The following is a 23,133-nucleotide window of genomic DNA, read 5'->3' as shown; positions in this document are numbered from 1 at the left end:
ATCACTTTGCCGACAAAGGTCCAAATAGTCAAAAGCTATGATTTTTCCAGTAGTCATGGATGGATGTGAGAGTCGGCCCATAAAGAAGGCTAAGTGCTAAAGAATTGATGCTTTTGAACTGTGGTGTTGGAGAAGACTCTTGAGAGTCCCTTGGACAGCAAGAAGATCAAACCAGTAATTCTTAAGGGAAATCAACCCTGAATACTCATTGGAAGGACTGATGCTGAAGCTTCAATACTTTGGCCACCGGATACAAACAGCCAACTCACTGGAAAAAGACTCAGATGCTGGGAAAGATTGAAGGCAAAAAGGAGAAGAGAGTGGCAGCGGATGAGATGGTTGGATAGCCGACTGAATCATGGCTAGTCCATTGAATCATGGCTAGTCCATTGAATCAAGTCCATTACCAATTCAATGGACATGAACTTGGGCAAAGTTCATGGGAGATAGCAAAGGGCAGGGAGGCCTGGCGTGCTGCAGTCTATGGGGATGCAGAGAGTTGGACATGACTTAGCGACTGAACAACAGCAATGCTTCCTACCTTGATGGGAATTCTCTTGTTTCTTAATGAAGATCAGATATAAAATACCCAAAGTGCTTGGCACGTAACAGATATTCAACAAATGGAAGCACTTTTTATCTGGTAACAGAACACAAGGATTAAATCCCTATCAAGAGTCTAACTAGGTCAGTTCAGTCGCTCAGTCGTGTCTGACTCTTTGCAACCCCATAGACTGCAGCATGCCAGGTTTCCCTGTCTATCACCAACTCCCAGAGCTTACTCAAACTCATGTCCATTGAGTCAGTGATGCCATCCAACCATCTCATCCTCTGTCATCCCCTTCTCCTCCTGCCTTCAATCTTTCCCATCATCAGGGTTTTTTCCAATGAGTCAGTTCTTCACATCAGGTGGCCAAAGTATTGGAGCTTCGGCTTCAGCATCAGTCCTTCAATGAACTTGGGACTTATTTCCTTTAGGATGGACTGGTTGGATCTCCTTGCAGTCCAAGGGGCTCCTGAGTCTTCTTCAACAGCACAGTTCAAAAGCATCAATTCTTCAGCGCTCAGCTTTCTTTATGGTCCAACTCTCACATCCATACATGACTAGTGGAAAAACCACAGCTTTGACTAAACAGACTTTTGTTGGCAAAGTAATGTCTCTGCTTTTTAATATGCTATCTAGGTTAGTCATAGCTTTTCTTCCAACAAGCATCTTTTAATTTCATGGCTGCAGTCACCACCTGCAGTGATTCTGGAGCCCAAGAAAATAAAATTGTCTAACTAGGTGATTGACAGAAATTTCTACCAGTGATTAGCAATAACTTAACAATCATTTTTACCTTTCCTATTTAGAGTCAGATAATTCTAAAATTCTTACAAGATATTCCTTCCTGAGAGGAGATTTAAATCACATGAAATATAAAAGAAATATCCTTCCAAACAAAGACCAGGGTTAGCAATAGTCAATTACATCTGATCCTCAAGGCCACACTCTTCAGGAAGGCAACAAGTTACAGTCCTATTACCCTTCAGACACTTCTCCACACTACCCACAGATCTGAACCACTCTGAGACAAGCAAGCAAGTTATACTGCTAAGGTTTACTACACCCCGCTGGCTTTAAAAAAGGAGAGGAGCATGTACTAGATGCCAGAATCATGACTAGTAAGAACCATGATGTGCTTCAGAAAGATAAAATCAGCAGAAGGTGGCAAAGGCTGTTGTCAAACACCCGCAGTGCTTCAAATCTGCTGCTCGCTACAGGGCTGATGAGCCTAGGAGAAGAGGGGCTTTTCTGACAGCAGGGCATTTCCCTCTCAAGTGAGACTAGATAAACAACATGGAAAACTCAGTGACTCTGCAGCCATGTAGGGAGATGATCTGTTCATTTGTTACTGTCTGAAAAATGAGTCTTATGGACTTAACTACAGTCTGGAATACAGTACCATGGTTTTCCACTGATTACATTTGGATTTTTTTTTAGCTGAAATAAGACAGTATATGATGATAATTACTGTTTATAAGATTTTAAAACAATCAAGGAAATTTTGTCCAGTATGTTTTTCTAGAGCACATAAGTTATTTATAAGGTCTTTGTTTTTATAACAACAAAATGCCCTGCTTTTTGTTAAAGACATTTCTAAGGTCTATTATTTAAACACATTGTCTAGTAGGATATATCCAACTTATTTTCTCCTTAAAAAACAAAACAATCTTCATTACTGAGAATACCACTTGTTGGAAACTGTTTCAGGAACAATGTAAGGACTAGTATTAATGTTTTAAATATCCTTCATTAAATATTACTTACCTAAAATTGGGCATAATCTTCCAAACAACATAAAATAAGGACTCTGGGCTAAATGCAGTCTGGCTACCTTGCCATAAAGCACAGAGTGTCTTCCTAAACTCTTCCACCAAAGACCTGGAAGAGAGGAAGGGATGATGAGACCCCGCGGCATTCGCGAGAGGCTAGTGTTTTAGTACACAATGCCAAACTGTCTAAAATTCACAAATATGAAAACATAAAAAATTTGGTCTCTTCTGAACTAAATCTGACAGTTAAGTAACAGCATCTCAAAAACCCATACAAAAAGCAGTAATTACTGGACAAAACTAGTTTTTTAATTATATTGTGAACTCTTGAATATGCCATCATACTTATTAAGTAAAGCAATGGATAAGTTACAAACCAAATTACTTACTGATGCATATTTTAAAGTATGTAAAACAGGTAACAGAATCTCTTGTCCGCCTCCTGGCTCTCTCCTTCTTGCCCCTCACTAGAAGCATTTCTCAGACTTGTTTGGGACTGTCTGCTCATCTCTGCCACAGAGAGTTAATCTGATTGCAGAGTTTCGAAACTCACCTCTGTCCTAGTGACTCTCAAATCCAAACCTCAAATCCACATTTTTCGCACGACTGCTTTTATCCAGGTGTCTCCAGGTCCCAGCAGGAACTTCCTACTGGGCATCCTCTGTCTCTTCTCACCCAGCGTGTCCTAAACCTGCTCCCTGCACTCTCCCTATGGCTGCCCGGGCTCCACCCACTCCTCCCACAGGAATACAACTTCCACTTTTTTCTTGGCACATGAGTTCATGGAATAAAAAATTCTGAGTGTGTCCAACTTCTGACAGATCCAGAGAAAGAGTGCTCCTGCTTCACTCCTTCTTTCTGCCTTCCGGCTAGAGTGAGGTTGACCGGTGGTTCCCCAGCAGCGCTGTGGACAATGTAGATGAGAGCCACACCCAGGGATGGTGGACAGGGCGTCAGGTGAGCCCGGAGAGTCCAAGAATCGGAGCTAGGTGGGCAAGCTCCAACTTTTACAGAAGAAAATAAACGAGGGGTGCTTAAGTCTCCGTTAGTTTCGGGTTTCTGTGCACAAAGGTAACCTTAAACACCTCCTCAACTGCAATGACTATGTGTCAATACAGCTACCATCCTCCTAGAAACCTGGTTGATGCCACAGAGAATCTCGCCACCTTCTTTCCCAACCCCTGTTATCCAGCAGGTTCCTGAGATAAAGATTATGTTTTTTACTTCCTAGTACCTAAACCCTCATCCTATGTTTGAGGAACTCCATCTTAAGAGTCTTGTGAGAGTCAAAGGCTGCCTCCCACTATGGAAGCTGAAAACACTAAATACTTGCTCCTCAGCCCTCACCCCACTCCCTCCTTGCAGCCAGGATTCAGGTACATGGCCTTAGTATGCCTATTTGAAGCAGGAATTATAAAAGAAGCTATGACAGTGCCAAGTCATTTCAGGTGGCAGCGAGCATCTTCAGGAGCGTGGGGGCAGGTGGGGGGGAGATGGGGGGGCAATCACAGCAGCTTCCACCCAGCACCAACTCCAGCAGTGCTGGCAGTGGGAAAGCTTAGGCGGGGCACATGGACAGTGGTCCTAATAAGGACACCTTTATGGATGACTGGACTCTAGACCTGATTTTCCTCCCATCTGGTAATGGTAAGTTCACCAAAGGCCTTCAATAAATTCCTTTTCTGCATAAAATGGCCAGAGGCAATTTCTGTAATTTGTAACTAAACCCTAAATCACACTGATGCATCGAGCACTACTAATTCTTCCCTTTTGGGCACAGGTACTTCTTCCTCTTCATTTCACTGCTATTCCCTCTAACCAATTACTATGAAGTGTGAAGCCTCCTTGAACGCAGGCACGTTCTGGCTCATCCTGCACACTGCTGCCAAAGCAGACTCTTAGAACTGCACTCCTCGTGGCATCATGCCCTCCCCGCGCCAATGCCTGGCTTCAGTGCATGCTCCTCCCTGCACACCATTCCAACACGGTCTATGCTCTTCTCCCGCAGCCAAGCAGAGGAACAGCGTCAGACTGTTATGTACTAGACTATGTGTGGCTTTTCAGAATGTGTGGGGATGGGGTGTGTGGGAGCAGGGATGGGCAGACAGGGAAAACATTACATTGTTATAGCCTCATTTCAGTAATGTTAAGATGCATCTTACAACCATGATAAGATGATACAACTTCTGAACCCCAACAGAACATGGTTTGTATTTGAATACATATCGTTTTGGTTCTCAATAATCACTTGTCACTTCCTCCTCCCACATCAACTAACAATTGACTGTATTGCCTGCCCCACAATGAATTTGATAACTGCAAATTAATTATTCAAGACAGGTTTACCTAACCCTATCACACAAATTAATTCACAAAGACTAATGACATTCATGCTGCTTCATTCACAGACATCAATTTTAGAATGCCCCAATCCATAGACTCCACAAGCACAGTGCTGAATTTATCCTGCCTGCTAGGTAAACAGAAGTAAATGAATTCCGACAGTTATTAAGATCTCCAGCTACATACTGAAACACAGCTGTTAAGAGCTTCTTTTTAAATGTATGTGCCTATTTATCATAAAACACAATGGAAAGCACCAGTAAGAATATGTTTGCACATATTCTGAGACTCACACGTTGCTGTCCCCCTGGCTTCTGGTGTGGTATGTTCGCCGTCCTGCTGTCTTCCCATTCCGTAATTCCACGGCAGGCAGTTCTTTGAAATAACAGCAAAACTGCTCAATGTTACTATTTTAAAAGGAAGGAAAGAAAATTATTTTTTTAAAGGTCCTAGGACCTGTAAAGAAAGTACTATGAGACCCACATATGGATTTTGAAAATGTGATCTGTCAATTTCTCATTAAAGTGGTATTCAATGCAATCTCTTACATCATGTTTCTTTATTAAGATTCCTCTTTTGTTCCCAGAAAACAATACAAGTAAATAACTTTGCAAAAATAAAAAAAGACCTTAAAGCAAACTCTCTGTTCCCAAAATCCTTAATCCCCCTTCCCATTCAGAGATTATCACCATTTCTTTCTTTTCAGGGTGTTTGTTTCCAGGTGTTCAATAATTTCCTCCAGCAGAAGCAAACTATGAGAGCAACCATATTGTTTGAATACATTATACAGAGTAACAAGGAGAATTCAGTAGCAACTAGAATTTCTTCTTCAAGCAAGAAAAACTGAGAGCCAGTCCCTTTAAGGAGAGAGCACATGTGGCTTCTGGCCCTGGGAAGATAATTTATTCTGGTCTTTGACACCACATTAGAATCTGAACGTGCACAACTTTCTAAATAATCTCTTCTAGATAACTTAGGTCAGCCTTGTTGCCTGTTTTATTTTTCATTGCTCATCCTACACGTTGAGGATCCTCTAAACATCTGATCTAATGACCATACTTAAGACTCAACTAATGACTGAACTGAGTTCTCTGAACAAGGTTCCTTACAGCCCAGGGGTCTGCGAACTATGGCCTACAGGACAAATCTGGCCCCGGGCCAGTGAGCTTTTCCATTTTTAAAGTGAGTTTTGTATTTTTAAAGAGTTGTTTAAAAGGGAGGGAAGTATTGAAGGGAGGAGGAAAATATGTGAGAGGGCCTGGATGTGGCATGCAAAGATTAAAAATATTTATTTAATCTGGCCTTTTTCAGAAGTTTGCTGGCCTGTGGTCAAGCCTATTTAAGAAGTGACAGGAACTAAATAATAACTGCTAACAGTTATTTACTGCCAAGCACTGCTCTAAGCACTTTATGTAAATTATACCCTATCTTCCCAGCTACTCCGTGAGGCAGACTATTATCCCCATTTCAATGATGAGAAAACCGAGGCACAGGGAACTGAGGTAACTTGCCCCGAGTTACCAGGCTAGAGTCAGGGCCAGAGACAGAACCTGAACATGGAGCCCCTGCTCTTAACCATTCCACCAGAAACTGACATTAGATAGTTGAGGTCTGACCGCGACTTTACCTGAGCGACTGCAGGATGGCATTCATGAAACACGTGTTCCCCAAATTCCGAAGGCCCGTGGCACAAACGGCAGTGGTGCTGCCCTGTAAGACGGAACGGGAGGCGCCTTCAGTGATGCCGAGAAGGCCAGCTGCTTCAGACACCAAAGGGCAAAGGCCTGTATCTGAAACTCTAGCATCAGGCCAGGGTGGAATCAATCCTTTTCAGTCCGATGAGTATTTCAAATTCTCTTTCTACACTCTGTATAAGTGTCTGTATATTTTTAGAAGGCTGTTTCTGATCCTAGGACTGTTCTAAACGGAAACTTCATAGGAAATCAGCTTTAATAAGTACTATGGAGTACATGATGTAAAAACCAAGAAGGTCCTTAAAAGAAATAAGTTTAAGACTTCATGACTTTATTATTGTTTTTATTTAGTCACTAAGTCGTGTCTGACTCTTTTGTGAACCCATGGACTGTAGCCTGCCAGGCTCCTCTATCCATGGGATTCTCCAGGCAAGAATATTGGAGTGGGTTGCCATTTCCTTCTTCAGGGAATGTTCCTGACCCAGGAATCAAACCGAATGTCCTGTACTAACAGGTGGATTCTTTACCACTGAGCCACTTGGAAAGCCCTAATACCTTCATAAGACTACTAAAGCTACTACAAAGTGGAAAAAATATAACTCAGGAACAAAACTTACCATAACTTCGGACCCACAGAATCTGCAGTAGGGACCTTTACCAGAAGGAAGCAAGGATCTCTGAGACCCTATGCAAAAGGGTAACAAGGTACACGAGGAGGGCTTAAGAACAAATGCTCGCTAAGGTACTGGAGCATGGTGGTAATGCTGATGGAGGGCAGGCACCGACAGACTCGCCGGGGTATTTAGTCACATCGAGGGTCGTTAGTACCAGTGCCAAACACTTGGTAAAATATCCCAAATACAAGACATACGTTTATAAAAGTTCATAAGGGAGTAACATTAATGTTAAGAGTTGTAATCAGTGACTAGACCTCAACCAATTCTTGTATTTGAATAAATTTTAATTACTTACATTTACTTTTAGTAACTTGCTGTTCAGTGATGAGTTTTCCAAAAGTTTTCTTTTCCTATGCCTGTCAGCTGTGAAAGCTGAGCTATTAAAACACAAACAGACAGACAATCAAAAAGACATTCCTACACACACACCACCCAGCAGGACAGAGAGCAAAGGTGGCTGTGCTAAGCTGTGAGGGTACAGCCCTGGCTGACTGAGTAGCCAGGCCAGGGAGGGACCCATGAGGCCGCTGTGGCCCACCAGGACTTCAAGTACTAGGAGTTCCACTTCCCCTGGAAATCCCCACTGCTCCTCCAGCAGGGTGGGACTAGAATCTGCCACCTCCGGGCACTTCCCAGAGAAGCTGGCCAGGTAGATGTGGTCTCTGAGATGGTCCCTCTCCTCCACCACTCTGTCTACCGATGGTGAGTCTCCAAACAAGAAAATACACACACCACATAAAAAAGGGAAACCCTGGTCTGACACGATTATTCTGACATTTAACTTCAACTCTCAAATACTCTATTTCTTTCTTAATTTTGGTAAAGGTATCCTCTTTTGTTTGTATGTTGTAACAGATGATCACATAATCTGAGACTGTGGAATGATAAATACATTAGATAAGACATTTACCAACTCCTTTGATTCAACTATGCTACGAAGCATGTTGTAAAACAGATCCTAAACAGCACATAAATTCTGAATTAAAATTATTTAAATTTTCACAATGAAAGACAGATCTTGTTTGAAATTTATCAGAAAGTAATTCCTATCTTCAAAGGGTCACTTTAAAATGATGTATCAGGGAACTAATCCAAAGGAAGTAAAAGTTACTACTATTAAACAACACAGACTTTTAAGTCTACCAACACTTTTCCATCTTCCAAAATTATCAGGTTAATCCAAAGAAAATATGTGATTGTTTTTCTTTCCAGAATTTCCACATGAACTGCCTTGAGAGCAGTAGATCTAGTGACAGTCAGCTGCTTCCAAATCTAAAAATATTCTTAGGAAAAATGTCTTCAGAACTGTATGTGCCTCTCATACACTGATGACAAGGTAAGAAGTGATCAACCCCATATGAAGTATGAAAGAGAAAGTGCCTTGAAAAGTGAAAGTAGCTCAGTCATGTCAGACTCTTTGCGACCCCATGGACTATACAGTCTGTGGAATTCTCCAGGCCAGAATGCTGGAGTGGGCGGCCTTTCCCTTCTCCAGGGGATCTTCCCAACCCAGGGATCGAACCCAGGTCTCCCACATTGCAGGCGGATTCTTCACCAGCTGAGCCACAAGGGAAGCCCATATGTAATATAATGTCAAGTTATTCCTTCACAAATTCTGTGAGGAAAGAAGCTGAGTCACAAGCACAGTGACAATGCCTAATAGCTAATTTTTATTCAACCCATACAAATAAAGCCTTCAGCTTTCTAAAATATGTTATTAAATTTTACCATTGGTGATTCTCAAAACGGCAGAATCCTTTAGATCCATGCTATTTAACAAGGTAGCCGCTCACTACATGTGGCTAGTAAATTTAAGTTAATTCAACTTAAATAAAACATAGAATCCGGTTCCTCATCATGCTGGCTCATTTTCAAGTGCTCCACAGGCACACTCGGCCAGTGGCTACACAGGGTGATTACACAAGGTTTCTGGTGCACAGTGCTGCCCTAGAGACAGGCTGGACAGTCGACAGTAAAACACAGACGCAGTCATGGATCTTCCATTGTAGCTTCCAGCACAGATTCAAGGCTACGTTTGAGAAGCATCAAAATAAACTTAGATAATGTTTCTCAACAGAGAAGAAGGGCTGCAAGGTACATTTTTCAGTGGGGCCAAGGAGAAGTGAAGACAAGGCAGTCTGTGACACCTTTTACCTAATGAAGTGGTCACTGGAAATAAAAGATTGGAAAGCTGCTTATATAAAAGCATGCAGGTTCTTCAAAGTCCTGTTCACCCTCTGACTTAGTTCTGATGAATCTGTCATTGAGATGATAGTCTTCTCTTAAGAGAAACTCTAGGTGGCAGGGAGAAATAATTTGGTGGCTACCTCCTTCTAACAAAGAATCAGGTTACTAAGATCTTTACAATGACATCATCACACCAGAGAGTGATATTACAAAACCTACTGTAGGAATCTCCTACTTCACAGTTAACTGTGACCATTTCAGACCAAACTCAATAGTCTAGACCTGTGTGTCTACAGCTGTGTCTCCCAGACAGGGCTCCTGCTGCCCTGTTCAAATTAAGAGAAGGGAGGAAGTACTTTGAAAAAGTGAGGTGCCCCCACAGGACAAGCCAAAACATACGTAAATCCAAAGTATTCTAATTAGCTTAGATTTTAAGGAAATCATTTCCTCCCTTTCAGCTTATAATCTATATTTAGTCAGAAACATGCAGAGAGACTTTGGTTAACCACAGCTAGACAGTGTTTAACTTAGAGAACTCCGGTCATTCTCTATCACCACACAATTTAAAAATACCCTACTGGTTTTAAATGTAAGTTTGCTAAGGGACTCCCACTTCTGGCATGTTCTCCCAATGCCATTTATACATCAACTGTCAGAATAAATTAGATGGCACCTGATGATGGGGAGATTTACACAGGTTTCACCTGCGTCAGCAATCATTCCAGGACCACGCTTCCATCCACTGCAGCGTCAAAGACACTGCCACTGGGGCTTCTGTTTACTGCTTGGATTTTGGGTCCAGTGAATTGTATCTGACTAACCTATTTGGCTTCAGCCAAAAAAAAAAAAAAAACCCCAACTATTCACAGTAGTTTAATTTCTTTATGATGACAAAGCATTTCACAGCTTCCTATACTTCCAAGTGATAAATACTGGTCATAACAAAAAAGAAAAAGAAGAAACTAGGATCTTCTGCTATCATATAGATGCAAAGTAAACAATAATATAATTAAACCTATTTTCACTTAAAATTTATACATAAATTTCAGAGCTTCTAAGAAGACCCCATTAATTTTCTCATATTTCAGGTAACCCTATAATGATTTTGGATCATTTTCTGCCCTTCCCTTGCACTAGCAAAACTCCTCTTGCAAATCAACTAAGGAACTTATAAGATGGTGGGTAGTAACTAAAAAACAGGCTCTGGAGCCCTTGGATACAGTTTATGACAAATACTAAATGAAATAAATGCTGAGTTATGATCGCTGACAATTTTCATATACCTAACTCCAAAGTTTATTTTGCTCACATTTCAATCACACTAAAAACACTGAGTGTGATGAGGTTATGGAACTCATCAACAAAAATCCCACTCAGAAATTCTGAAAGACCCTTCAAAGCCCTTTCCATCCCTTCCTTCCCAAGGCCTATTACTTACTTTTCCAAGTTCTGTAAGTGTTCTCTGACTTTCTGTACCAGTCCCAGCTTGGTGTCATTAACCACAAAATCATCACAGCGATAACTGCAAGGAAAATATTAATCAGTGTGTGTAAAGAGCTTGAGGAAACCACAGTAATGAAATCACTAAAACCATGCTGCCAAGATGGTCACGTGGTTCTGCAGGCAGTTACAGTCAGTGGTGAGTTCAAAGAGGATGTAGAATCCACACTGGAATGTTTTTAAGGAGCCTTTTTAAAAAGCCACGTAGGCAGTGAACACTAGTTTCTTTTCACATTTTTATTCAAAAGCTCTTCAATTCCTCTTTGAAAATGAAATAGGCTGCAACATGTGTTATATTCCTTTTAGTGGTGCATAATACATGGAAAACGAAATACAAAGCACCAATTCTATTCATGTAGCATGAAGCCTAAAGCTTTAATGTGATCCTTCCCAACTCAAATTAATGGGGAGAAGAGATGTAAGAAAAAAGCAGGAAAAAGATAATTAACCTGTAGGGATATTTGAATAAAAAAACTAAAAGCTATACATTTTACACGCCAGCCAAGCTGCTCTGTCCATGAAATTTTTTAGGCAAGAATACTGGAGTGGGTTGCCATTCCCTTCTCTAGGGGATCTTCCTGACCCAGGGATAGAACCTGGGTCTCCTACATTGCAGGCAGATTCTTTACCGTTTGAGCCACCAGGGAAGCCCCTTTTACACATAATTTAAATAAACTAAACTGAGAAGAATGAATCTTTTCATTCTGCAATGTTAGAAAAGAAAAGTATAAAACAGTGGCTATGTCTTGCAGGAAACAAACGCTTTGGTGAAAGATGTTTAAGATGTTCTTTAGAACTGATATTGGGTGTGTGTGTGTGTGTGTTTAGCAAGTCAATAAGCAAATAATATAAGGAATCACACATCATAAACTCTAACCTGTACATAAGCATTCAATTTTTTTTCCTGGAATATGGCCAATTTTAACTGAAACAACTTCCAAGCTAGTACCAAAATATTCTTTTGAACTGCAGCTTTGTACAAAACCACTGATTAAAACTACCCAAGAATAATGACAATAACAATGTCATTCTTCTGAGCAAAATTTTGAATACCTAGCAATTAGTAAAAATTAGGTCAAATCTAGCACAATCCAAAAACTGTTTCTTATATACCTGAAACCAGGCTATTCAAAAATTGTAAAGAGGATGGGTGAAAGTAATTTGTTTAAAAAAAGATTACACAAAAAACATAGCTTGTGTCTCTTAGTCACAATTTACACATGTAATTATTAAAAAAGCCCCTCCCCCAAAATCTGACTATCTAATGCTGTCAATCAAGAGTCTCTAATATTCTCCAAGCTCCCATGGTCAATCCTTAACATTTCTACTAATAGCAAAAGCTACCATTCACATCCCAGACTGTTTCTCTTTGATCAAAGCCATCAGCAATGGGAAGAAAATAATTCTTTATTGGTTTTATAACAAATACATAAAGCAATTAAATCTGTGGGAAGTTTCAGTTCCTTGCTTCTTCTCAGCATAAATGTTAAGAGGGTAAGGCCTACTCTATAAATCTGGGATTAGGGCACTTGGTTCCTCCGTGAATCCCAGGCACGCACTAGAGCGTGAAACTGTATTGTTACCCTAATTCCTGCTTACCTTCTCATTTTAGATTGGCATAAACATATACATGCACTTTGGCTAAAAGAATTACCCAGTGTTCAAAAACAACTCCAATGCTACTGTTCATCTGGGGAATGAAGTCTAAGAGCAAACTTAGATGGCCTTTCACATATTTACATGCTGCTAGTCTATCTAATTGAAAAGTGAACCCCTTAACTTTCACACACACACACACACAAATGGTTGCTTTGTTTAAAGAAACAAATGGCTTTAAATTATATGAAATAACTGACTATATTCATATTCAATTCTTTTTGGTGGTAACATGAATTCAGCCTTTAGCATTTGTTAAAGGAACATTTTCATATATCAAAACAGATTTATGTATGGCCTTGCTCCATTCTGAACTAATCTGCCTTAACTGGGTCTATTTACTTCATCTCTTTGAGTGATCATCACTAAAGTGAGTAAGTTGCTCTAGGCTCTGGAGCTGTGCTATTGTGGCACAGCTATTTTTCTGTTACTTTTCTATGCACTAATGAAGCACTGTAAAGTGCTTATTTCAATATTTTATGCAGAAAGCAGAAGTTACAGTGATACCTACATAAACTGTAATTTGTAGTTGAATTGAAATATTTATTTTCATTATAATACAATCAAATTACTTTTTTTGGCTCAAAAACTAAAAATGAAAAAAAAATTTTAACTTCCAAATCAAGGTGCGCCAATGAGGTAGAGTGTAATTTTCCTAAGAATGGTAATTATGATTTAACACAGCAGAACCAAATTAATAAGCTGAGTATAAAAAAGTTTTAAGATAATAGACAATGTTGAGTCATTTTCAGCAAATGCAGTGTAATTTAACAAGAAGCTGCCTCTCTACAGTCAAAATATAATCAATGAACTCTGTCACAATGAATTCAGAATGAAATGTGTAACAAAATGATTTCTCATTGACTTTAGGGATTTAATCTTATAATTCTGGCAAGCTACAAAACAGCTTGAATTCTTGCTCAAGAAAGAAAACCATTTTTAGATGGAGAGATGAAACATTAATTTAGTATTTCAGTTAAGGGAATTATGTTTTAAAAGTTGAGAGAAAGATCATAAAGGATATTTTACAAAAAGTGAAAGATCTTCAGTTGATTCACCAAGAACTGATTCAACATTTGAAAACTATAAATACTTTTATTTTTAGCTTTAGATAAGTTTTACAAGAGACAGTGGCCAATGAATACCTAGGGTACGTTTTGTCTCAAATGACTTCCAAATTGAAACGTCCTTATCTACTTGCCAGAGAAGGCAATGGCACCCCACTCCAGTCCTCTTACCTGGAAAATCCATGGACGGAGGAGCCTGGTAGGCTGCAGTCCATGGGGTCGTTAAAAGTCGGACACAACTGAGTGACTTCACTTTCACTTTTCACTTTCATGCACTGGAGAAGGAAATGGCAACCCACTCCAGTGTTCTTGCCTGGAGAATCCCAGGGACGGGGGAGCCTGGTGGGCTGCTGTCTACGGAGTTGCACAGAGTCGGACACGACTGACTTAGCAGCTCAGCAGCGTCTACTTGCAGTTATGGCAAGTTCAGTTCAGTCGCTCAGCCGTGTCCAACTCTTTGCGACCCCATGAATCGCAGCATGCCAGGCCTCCCTGTCCATCACCAACTCCCGGAATTCACTCAAACTCATATCCATCAAGTCGGTGATACCATCCAGCCATCTCATCCTCTGTCGTCCCCTTCTCCTCCTGCCCTCAATCCCTCCCAGCATCAGAGTCTTTTCCAATGAGTCAACTCTTCACATCAGGTGGCCAAAGTATTGGAGTTTCAGCTTTAGCATCAGTCCTTCCAATGAACACCCAGGACTGATTTCCTTTAGAATGGACTGGTTGGATCTCCTTGCAGTCCAAGGGATTCTCAAGAGTCTTCTCCAACACCACACTTCAAAAATATCAATTCTTTGGCGCTCAGCTTTCTTCACAGTCCAACTCTCACATCCATACATGACCACTGGAAAAACCATAGCCTTGACTAGACGGACCTTTGTTGGCAAAGTAATGTCTCTGCTTTCGAATTATGCTATCTAGGTTGGTCATAACTTTCCTTCCAAGGAGTAAGCGTCTTTTAATCTCATGGCTGCAATCACCATCTGCAGTGATTTTGGAGCCCCAAAACATAAAGTCTGACACTGTTTCCACTGTTTCCCCATCTATTTCCCATGAAGGGATGTGACCGGATGCCATGATCTTCGTTTTCTGAATGTTGAGCTTTAAGCCAACTTTTTTCACTCTCCTCTTTCACTTTCATCAAGAGGCTTTTTAGTTCCTCTTCATTTTCTGCCATAAGGGTGATGTCATCTGCATATCTGAGGTTACTGATATTTCTCCAGGCAATCTTGATTCTAGCTTGTGCTTCTTCCAGCCCAGCGTTTCTCATGATGTACTCTGCATATAAGTTAAATAAGCAGGGTGACAATATACAGCCTTGATGTACTCCTTTTCCTATTTGGAACCAGTCGGTTGTTCCATGTCCACTTCTAACTGTTGCTTCCTGACCCGCCTTAAAAGCAATCAAACTCATGTTGCAAATGTTTTTTAATCTTTTACATCTGTCACTTTCAGTTAGACTGGAAAAAGCTACTTTCTATCAACACAAACAAGAACCAGTTATGTGGGATCAAAACCCCAGATTTACTGGAATTAATTCCCTTATTTGATCCACTTCACGTTAACAAACTGAAAATATTTGTGCTCTGAAGTGGACTGTATCATGGGTGCAGTTATTAAAATGATGCAGTTACTAAAGCTGGTCAGTATACATGTACAAGTGTTCTGACTCATCACCAGTGGAACTGTTATAAGAGACAGAAGATAATGAATTTAATGACTACATGCTCTTTGCCAACATTCACTGCTTGAGTAATGGCAGATTTTACAAAGGTTTACTGTTCTGTTAACTCTAATTCAAGATTTTCTAGAATCAAAAGGAACACCTGCCAATATTCAACATAAGAGAAAACATCACCCCATGACTTACATTTTTTACCTATAGCACAGCGCCCATGAAGGAGCTAAATTTAAAGATCCAAGAAGAGAGAAAAAGCTTGTTTTTGACATAGCTAGACAGGTATGAGAATTTATGTTAAAATTTAAACTATTCATACTATAAGTTAATAATGGTTTTACACATTTCAACATGAACAAATATGCAAGAGATTTAAAATGCAATAGCATTATGTAAGTTGGCTAATAGCTACAAGAAAAATTGAAGAATGCTTTGTTGACATGAATAAATTTAGAGCTGATTTTCAGTTTACATAATGGCCCTTTGAATTTGATATGGATAATACTGAGTTGTTACAAGGGTGAGTGGATTTACCTAACTTAGATACAGTTTTGAAATTGATATGCTTTTGCCTCAGTCAATTATTCTAAAAAAAAAGATGTCAGTCCTGTCAATACAGATGTCAAGTATTAAAGAAAATGGGGGGGTTTTGGGGGTACTTTATTGGAAAACATTTTAATAGTGTTTGGAATCTACATTTCCAATGGCAACGCTTATGACTGAATACAGATCAAGCATTTCTCATGAAAAGTTAGCATCTGAATGGAAGTGTGCTATATGTGTAAAACATCACACTGGATTCTGAAGGTTTCATATTTCAAAAAAAGATACAAACTGTCTCTAATAATTCCACATGGATTACCATGTTGACATGGTAATACTGGGTTGCCCAAAAAGTTCATTCAGGTTTTTCCGTAAGATCTTAGAGGGTCAATATATGTAACACCTTATGACAAAACCAGAACAAACTTTCTGGCCACCCAATATTTTGGATAACCAGGTTAAATAAAATATACAATTTAAATGAATTTACCTGTTTGTCTTTGCTTTTTTATTGTGGCTACTAGAAAATTTTGTATTACATACATGATGAATTATTTCTCTTGGACAGGACTGCTGGCCTAGAAAATATCTAAGACACTGGCTGCTCTACTATTCTATAATACTACCATTGTCATAAAGAGGTAAGAAGTATAACTTCAACGAGCTAGAAGAAATCAATTGATTTTGGCTGAATTTCGTCTTAAAAAATTTTAGGATTTCACAATTGTCCTTATTTCCAAGAGTAGATTTCAGAAATCTTACAGTCACTAAGAAGGACATTTATTTCTAGGCTTCTAACTTTCGTCCTGTCTGAACTCACCACACTATACAAGCATTATCTGATGACAAGGATGAAAGGAAAGCACCTGCTTCCACAGGTCGAAACTTCCAGGGGCGTCTGGCATGTGGTACAGGGCCAGTAAATGTCAGCTTCCTTCCATTGTGTAAGCCGGGCTGCCTTGTAACACACCCTTCTCTAGCTGCCCCCATTCCCTCTGTTTTGATTTCTTCTTCCTCCCTGGCCCAGAGGTCAAAAGAAAATAAGTAACAAAAGTAGGAAATAAATAAGGATTTAAATGCTGTCTGGTGCCTTAGCCTTGAGCTGAGACACTGCTTTCAAAGTGGAAACTCTCTCATTAATACTGGTATTAAAAAGTCCCAAGATAAACAGAAGAAGTTAAAGTAAACAAGTTCTAAGAATCTCTTCCTGCTTTGCAATTATGTTGAAGATATTAGGTGAGAATTATGCTTGCCTCTAACACCTGAAAAATATGAGCCACCATTCTTGGTTTTCCCTCCCAAGGAGATTACACCAGAGTAAGAAGTACAAAGAAGTACGTAACTTGTAGGCTGTGTTCCAGAGCTTCTAGACTGGGCATCAGAAACTTGGAAGGCATGTCCCATTTTGAATAAATATTGTTATAAAATACAGCTAAATGTCTTAAGGTGAAAATACACCTGGGTCCCAAAATGTAACTGAAATAATATAAAAAGTTGTTCTCTTTTTCTTCTTTCTACTGAGAAATTGGAGCTGAGGTGCAGGTTTTGGCATCTTTTCATTCATATAAATAGGACTTCATGTGTCTAACAAACAAAAGTCAGGAACTATCTATATTACACAGCCAACTTTTAGGCTATTGAATTAATACTAAAGCAAGTTTAAATTTCATGATTTTAGGCGATTCTTCAAGTAAAGATGGACCTCTACTAGACTACTTGTCTGATACAGAGAATATTTACTTCCATATTTACTGAAAAGAAAGAAATGCTTAAGAAAATTGAAGTAAACTGGACACTAAACACAAAAAATAATACTTAAGAAATCGTATTAGACAATATGTTGAAATGTTAGATAAGAAAATGAGATATAAAAAGGCAAGGAAGGAGGATTCTTATCCTTCTCTACTTATAACACATTGAGACAAAGTATACTATCATCTCAGCTATGTAAAAATTAGTCTCAATCCAAATTCCTTGAACCAAACACAATGCTAGTTTTAAAGTATTTTAAACCAATAGTTAATAAACTGATTAAATGTAGAGTAGGGTATTATATACATACTGTTGTTCAAAGCAGAAGATATACAAATAATTTTACTACCTTGCACCCGGTAGCAGGTAATTTTTCATAAGAAATACCAATTATTTACACTATTAAATAATTTGGTAAAAAAATGGATAACATCATAACTAATTTCAAATTCTGCTACTCTAATACCAAAAAAAAAAAAAAGGCAAAAAAAAAAATCACTTCATGGCAAATAGATGGGGAAGCAATGGAAACAGTGATAGACTATTTTTGGGGGGCTCCAAAATCACTGAAACGGTGACTGCAGCCATGAAATTAAAAGACGCTTGGAAGAAAAGTTATGACCAACCTAGACAGCATATTAAAAAGCAGAGACATTACTTTGCTAACAAAGATCTGTCTAGTCAAACCTATGATTTTTCCAGTAGCCAAGTATGGATGTGAGAGTTGGACTATAAAGAAAGCTGAGCACTGAAGAAATGATGCTTTTGAACTGTGGTGTTGGAGAAGATTCTTGAGAGTCCCTTGGACTGCAAGGAGATCCAAGCAGTCCATCCTAAAGGAAATCAATCCTGAATATTCATTGGAAGGACTGATGCTGAAGCTGAAACTCCAATACTTTGGCCACCTGATGCGAAGAACTGACTCACTGGAAAAGACCCTGATGCTGGGAAAGATTGAGGGCAGGAGGAGAAGGGGACAACAAAGGATGAGATGGTTGGATGGCATCACCGACTCAATGGACATGGGTTTGGGTGGACTCTGGGAGTTGGTGATGGACAGGGAGGCCTGGCATGCTGCGGTTCATGGGGTCGCAAAGAGTCGGACACAACTGAGTGACTGAACTGAACTGACCATTTCAAAATTAATTATTAGTTCCACTTGTTTTCTACTAAAGTCTCCCTGAGTTCTCTGGGCATTAAACAATTTGAAAGCAGAAATAATTTGCTCTTTTTTTCCAAATTTGCAGGGTCTTCCCCGGTGGCTCAGAGGTTAAAGCGTCTGCCTGGAATGCAGGAGACCCGGGTTCGATCCCTGGGTAGGGAAGATCCCCTGGAGAAGGAAATGGCAACCCACTCCAGTACTCTTGCTTGGAGAATCCCATGGAGGAAGGAGCCTGGTAGGCTACTAGTCCATGGGGTCACAAAGAGTCAGACACAACTGAGAGACTTCACTTTCACTTTCACTTTTCCAAATTTATACCAATTATTTACTTATTCTGTCTTATTTCAATGAGTAGAACTGCAAAAGTAATGTTTAATAACAGTGGTGATGATGTAAGTAATGACTGGAAGTATTTGTCTTGTTTCTGATTTTAATGGAAACAGCTTTAGTATTTCATCAATTTGTGTATGATGCTTGCTTTCTTTTGGGGGGACCATCCTATTTTATTAGTTTCCTTTTATTTCAATGTTATTAGTTTTTAAGAATCAGAAATTGTTTATTTATGAATGTACTTTTGCTTCTAATGGTACAATAATCTGGGATTTCCTTTAAAAATGAATGTATTGACAGACTTGTGAAACTGAATCAGTAATTACATATTTTTCTTTTTGACACATCTTCCTGGGTTAGACTGGCTTTAAGTTATACTTATTTACAACGGACATTTTCTTTTTGGAGTTTCTATCAGATTTTTGTCTTATGGTTTTGAAAGTTTCATAATATTAGTATACTCAATGTTAAATTTTAATAGTCTGAGGCTGCACCATCTGGCAGAGTAGCTACCGGATACACGCTGCAACTTAAACATTAAAATAAAACATAACATTCGACTCCTCAGTCCCACCAGCCACCTTTAATTGTTCAACTGCTACTATATTATATGACACAGATGTCACGCTCAAAACAAAGAAAACTCTCTTTCTCAACTTTAAAATTCTACAGCTTTTTCCATTCCTGTTGTTAGTGCTATTGAAGCTACCCAAGTCACAAGGCTCCACATCATATTCCTGAAGTACTAACAAACCTCCCAGACCAAGCCAATCTTCACTCTCGTGAAACAAGAGGAAGTCATCACACAAATGAACCTGATTTTTTTTTTTAAGCAACAGTAAAGAAACAAGTCTTTTAATCTACTGGCTATACAGCAATCTTTATATAGTAAGTTGTGTACAATACTAATACAAAGAAAATAAAAAACTTTTATGCAAAAAGTACCCCTCAAGAAAGAGCAATGACAAATCGATCATTAAGTTTTAAATTATCTGTCATCCCTTGTGTAACAGATACCATAATGTGATGTCTAGAGCAAACTCTGACCTCCAGCTTTATTATAATGACAGATATTAAAATGACAGATATAGTTACAGAGAGCAAACCACAAACCAAGCAAAGCTGATATTCCAATGACTTCATCTATTTCAAACCAAGAAAAGTTAAATCCAAAGAACTCTTTTAGAAAGCAAGCTTATTTTTAAATCCTCTTTTATTCAATTCTAATGTACTGCCATCAACTAAACCAATTTTGGAAAACTAGAATACCTGCAGAGAAAACCCATTTCCCTTGTTAAAAGCAGACAAGTACTAGCTTATTAAGAGCCTTTTGTTTTCAGACCATGAGTTAAAGTTTCTTTTTAATAAAACTTCAAAATACTGTTTTTAAATAAACAAAATTCTTCCTGTTCTCTAATCTTTACAACACTGAAAATCTGTGTCCAAAAAGTTTATAAGGATAGTCAACAAAAGATCTTTTTAATCACAACTGCCTTTGAAAATGACTCAGCATCCATTTAAGCCCACAAATAAAAGCTTTACTTTTATAAGTTTTCATTAAAACTGCTATTTGTTATGGGTGTTTAAAATCTAAAATACAAGTCTTTTTTCTAGACAAGTGGATCGACTCACATTTCATAATATTTCTTTGTTTGAAACAGTGCTTTAAAACATTAATTATTTTGCCAGGAAGGAAAAATTCCAGTAATTTAGTTTTACTATTCCTTTCATACTTCTGAATCCTCAGAAATTCAGTTTTGTTGATAAGCTGACAAGACTATGTCAGATGCCAACAATGACTTGTTCAACATTTTAAATCTATTAACTGTAAATGTCTGGTTATGAGTGATGTTGAGCATCTTTTCATGTGTTTGTTGGCTATCTGTATGTCTTCTTTGGAGAGGTGTCTGTTTGGGTCTTCTGCCCATTTTTTGATTGGGTTGTTTGTTTTTCTGACACTGAGCTACAGGAGCTGCTTGTATATTTTGGAGATTTGACAATGTTTCTTAATGAATTCTATCTAAAATACAAGAGGAAAAAAAGTCAAATAAAAGTTCCTAAATTTAATTTTTGTTTCTTTTTGATACAATAATATGTACCACATACAGTTCCACTTGCAGTGACTAGAGGAGAGAATTTGGAGTGGGAGGAGAGGAAACATTACACACAAAAATCTGAACGCCTGCCCTTGTGTGAAAATCTGGAGATTTTCATTTTTATTAAAATTTTCACTTGTCTCCTGAAAGAGTGGGTTTGTGTCAAACCAAAATGATTCCTTCTGGCACTGGCTTCCCTCTTTTGAAATCATGACCCACTTTATATTGTTCTGCCTCCTTGATGCGTGCTTCTTCTGGATGTGCTGTTTATATAGGAAGTGAAGGGACCTGCTCTGCAAGACTGTCCCTCTCAGGAAGTCAATGGAATGGCTCACATATGCTATGATTTGGCTCTTTTTCAGGAAAAATGTTCTGCAGCTCCTCAGTCCTCCAAGAGGATAGAGAGGGTACAGCAGTATAGTTTTGGTATAACCTTCACCACTTTTGGAAAACAGTTAACAAAATTCAAATCTTTCGAACATCTACTGCCTACTCAGCACCAGACACTGAGTACTGTGGACGATACAAAGATCTGACAAATGGTTCCTGAAGTCCCCAGGGACATTTACAAATAACTAACATGCACCAGGAAATTACAAGTATCCCAGGGACTGTGAACTTAGGAGAGATTATATCCAGCTACAATTGGAACTTGGGGTGGGGGAGGGGTGTGCAGACAGTTCAGAAATAAGTTCATAAAGGATATGCAAAAACAGGACAGGGCAGGGACTCATGGAAAGGGGAAAGAAACGATAGAAGAACTGCAGCCCTCAGAGCAGGTTTCAACTTCTTCAGAGGACACAGCACATGGAAAAAGAGCCTTAACATTAGCTACAGTCAAAATAATAACTAATAATCAAATAAGTTAAACCTAATACACCAATATTTTATCTCTGAAGCAAACCAATCAGTCTAACCACAAGAAACATATATACAAGGAAAATCTACACACTGAAGCAAAATTACTAAGGAGCACTGGAAAATACACGGACACACACACACTCCATACAGAAAAAAGAAATCCTTTTTTCTTAATCCTTTTCTTAATCATTGAGAGGTGTGGGAGAAATGTTGAACTACAGCTCCACCAGCTTACCACCATCACAGATTCCTTTTAGGCTGTCAGTATAAAACTGCAGGATGATTCCCTAGCATTTTGTTCTAAACCCACAAATGAGACGGTTATGTGACCAGCTGCAGCTCCCTTCCTGCATTTCAGAAGCTCTGGGTGTCCACACACTTGCAGCTCTGTATAACCTCACACAAAAGACTGGCAGTTGGCCAAGAAGCCCCTGCCATGGTATATATTCCCCAAGGTTCAAGATCTACCACTTAATTCCAATTCAGCCATGAAATGACTTGTACTTTAGTACCCTATACCAAATGAAAGCAAATTAAATTCCAGTCCAAGTTATAAAGGTATTCCTCCAAAATGCAATATGCAAAGATGTTAAAGTACATAGTCTATTATTTTTAAAGAGACCTACAAATAGAATTCTACTCCATTAAGAAAATTCTAAGATAATTCTTTAAATTTCTTCAAGAGTTATTATTCCTTCATAATCTTACCAATAGAAACAAAACTCACTGTACACAGAGACCCAACTGTATTTCCAAACTTTCCCATTAAGCATCTCATGCACATTGCTAATTATCCAGAAGAATGAAAGTTCTCAACATCTGGTGCATACAGACTGACACAAGCTACAATGATGACTTAGAGACAGATACCTCAAGGATGATCTTAATTCCTGCCGTTGAAGGAGAAATACTCACAACTTTATAGAAACACACAGTTCTGTCAGTTAGATGGTTGTGTCATTCTAGTATATAAGTGTCCTGAGGGAAAGGGGACAATCTAATGAAGATACGTGAACACCTTGGCTAATGCTTAATTTTTGTAGGAAGGAGTGTTTCATGAGATTAAACAACAATAAACTGAGCACTAGGTTCAGAAAATCCTCACAAGATTTTCACTTTTACTGATGTTTTTGCCTGCCTCTAGCTTGTCTCTCAGGTCTGGACATGGTCCACACAAAGAATCACTGAAACAGTAGTGATCTGGAGGACTAAATCTTAATATGGTTTATTTAGCAGCCACAGCATTATAACCGTAAACTTGTAAA

General features: G+C 38.9%; 1 protein-coding gene and 1 non-coding gene across 5 annotated transcripts in view; one reads left to right on the top strand and one right to left on the bottom strand.

The window, feature by feature from the left end:
• Positions 1 to 23,133, bottom strand: part of USP3 (ubiquitin specific peptidase 3) — a 92,946-nt gene that overhangs the window by 36,803 nt on the left and 33,010 nt on the right. For all 4 annotated transcript variants that reach the window (XM_040226703.1, XM_040226706.1, XM_040226705.1 and 1 more), the window contains 5 exons: positions 10,656 to 10,739; positions 7,326 to 7,407; positions 6,287 to 6,369; positions 4,953 to 5,066; positions 2,312 to 2,425 (listed from right to left, as the gene is read on the bottom strand). In XM_040226703.1, the coding sequence (XP_040082637.1) occupies positions 2,312 to 2,425; positions 4,953 to 5,066; positions 6,287 to 6,369; positions 7,326 to 7,407; positions 10,656 to 10,739 (477 nt within the window). The remainder of the gene's footprint in view (positions 1 to 2,311; positions 2,426 to 4,952; positions 5,067 to 6,286; positions 6,370 to 7,325; positions 7,408 to 10,655; positions 10,740 to 23,133) is intronic.
• On the top strand, positions 18,672 to 18,743 carry TRNAS-GGA. Its single transcript has one exon. It is a non-coding gene; the product is annotated as a tRNA-Ser (tRNA).

This window comes from Oryx dammah, unplaced genomic scaffold, assembly GCF_014754425.2.
Source record: "Oryx dammah isolate SB20612 unplaced genomic scaffold, SCBI_Odam_1.1 HiC_scaffold_26, whole genome shotgun sequence".
Lineage (NCBI taxonomy): Eukaryota > Metazoa > Chordata > Mammalia > Artiodactyla > Bovidae > Oryx > Oryx dammah.
The sequence above is the reverse complement of the archived record's forward strand: the minus strand, read 5'-3'. Positions and strand labels throughout refer to the sequence as shown.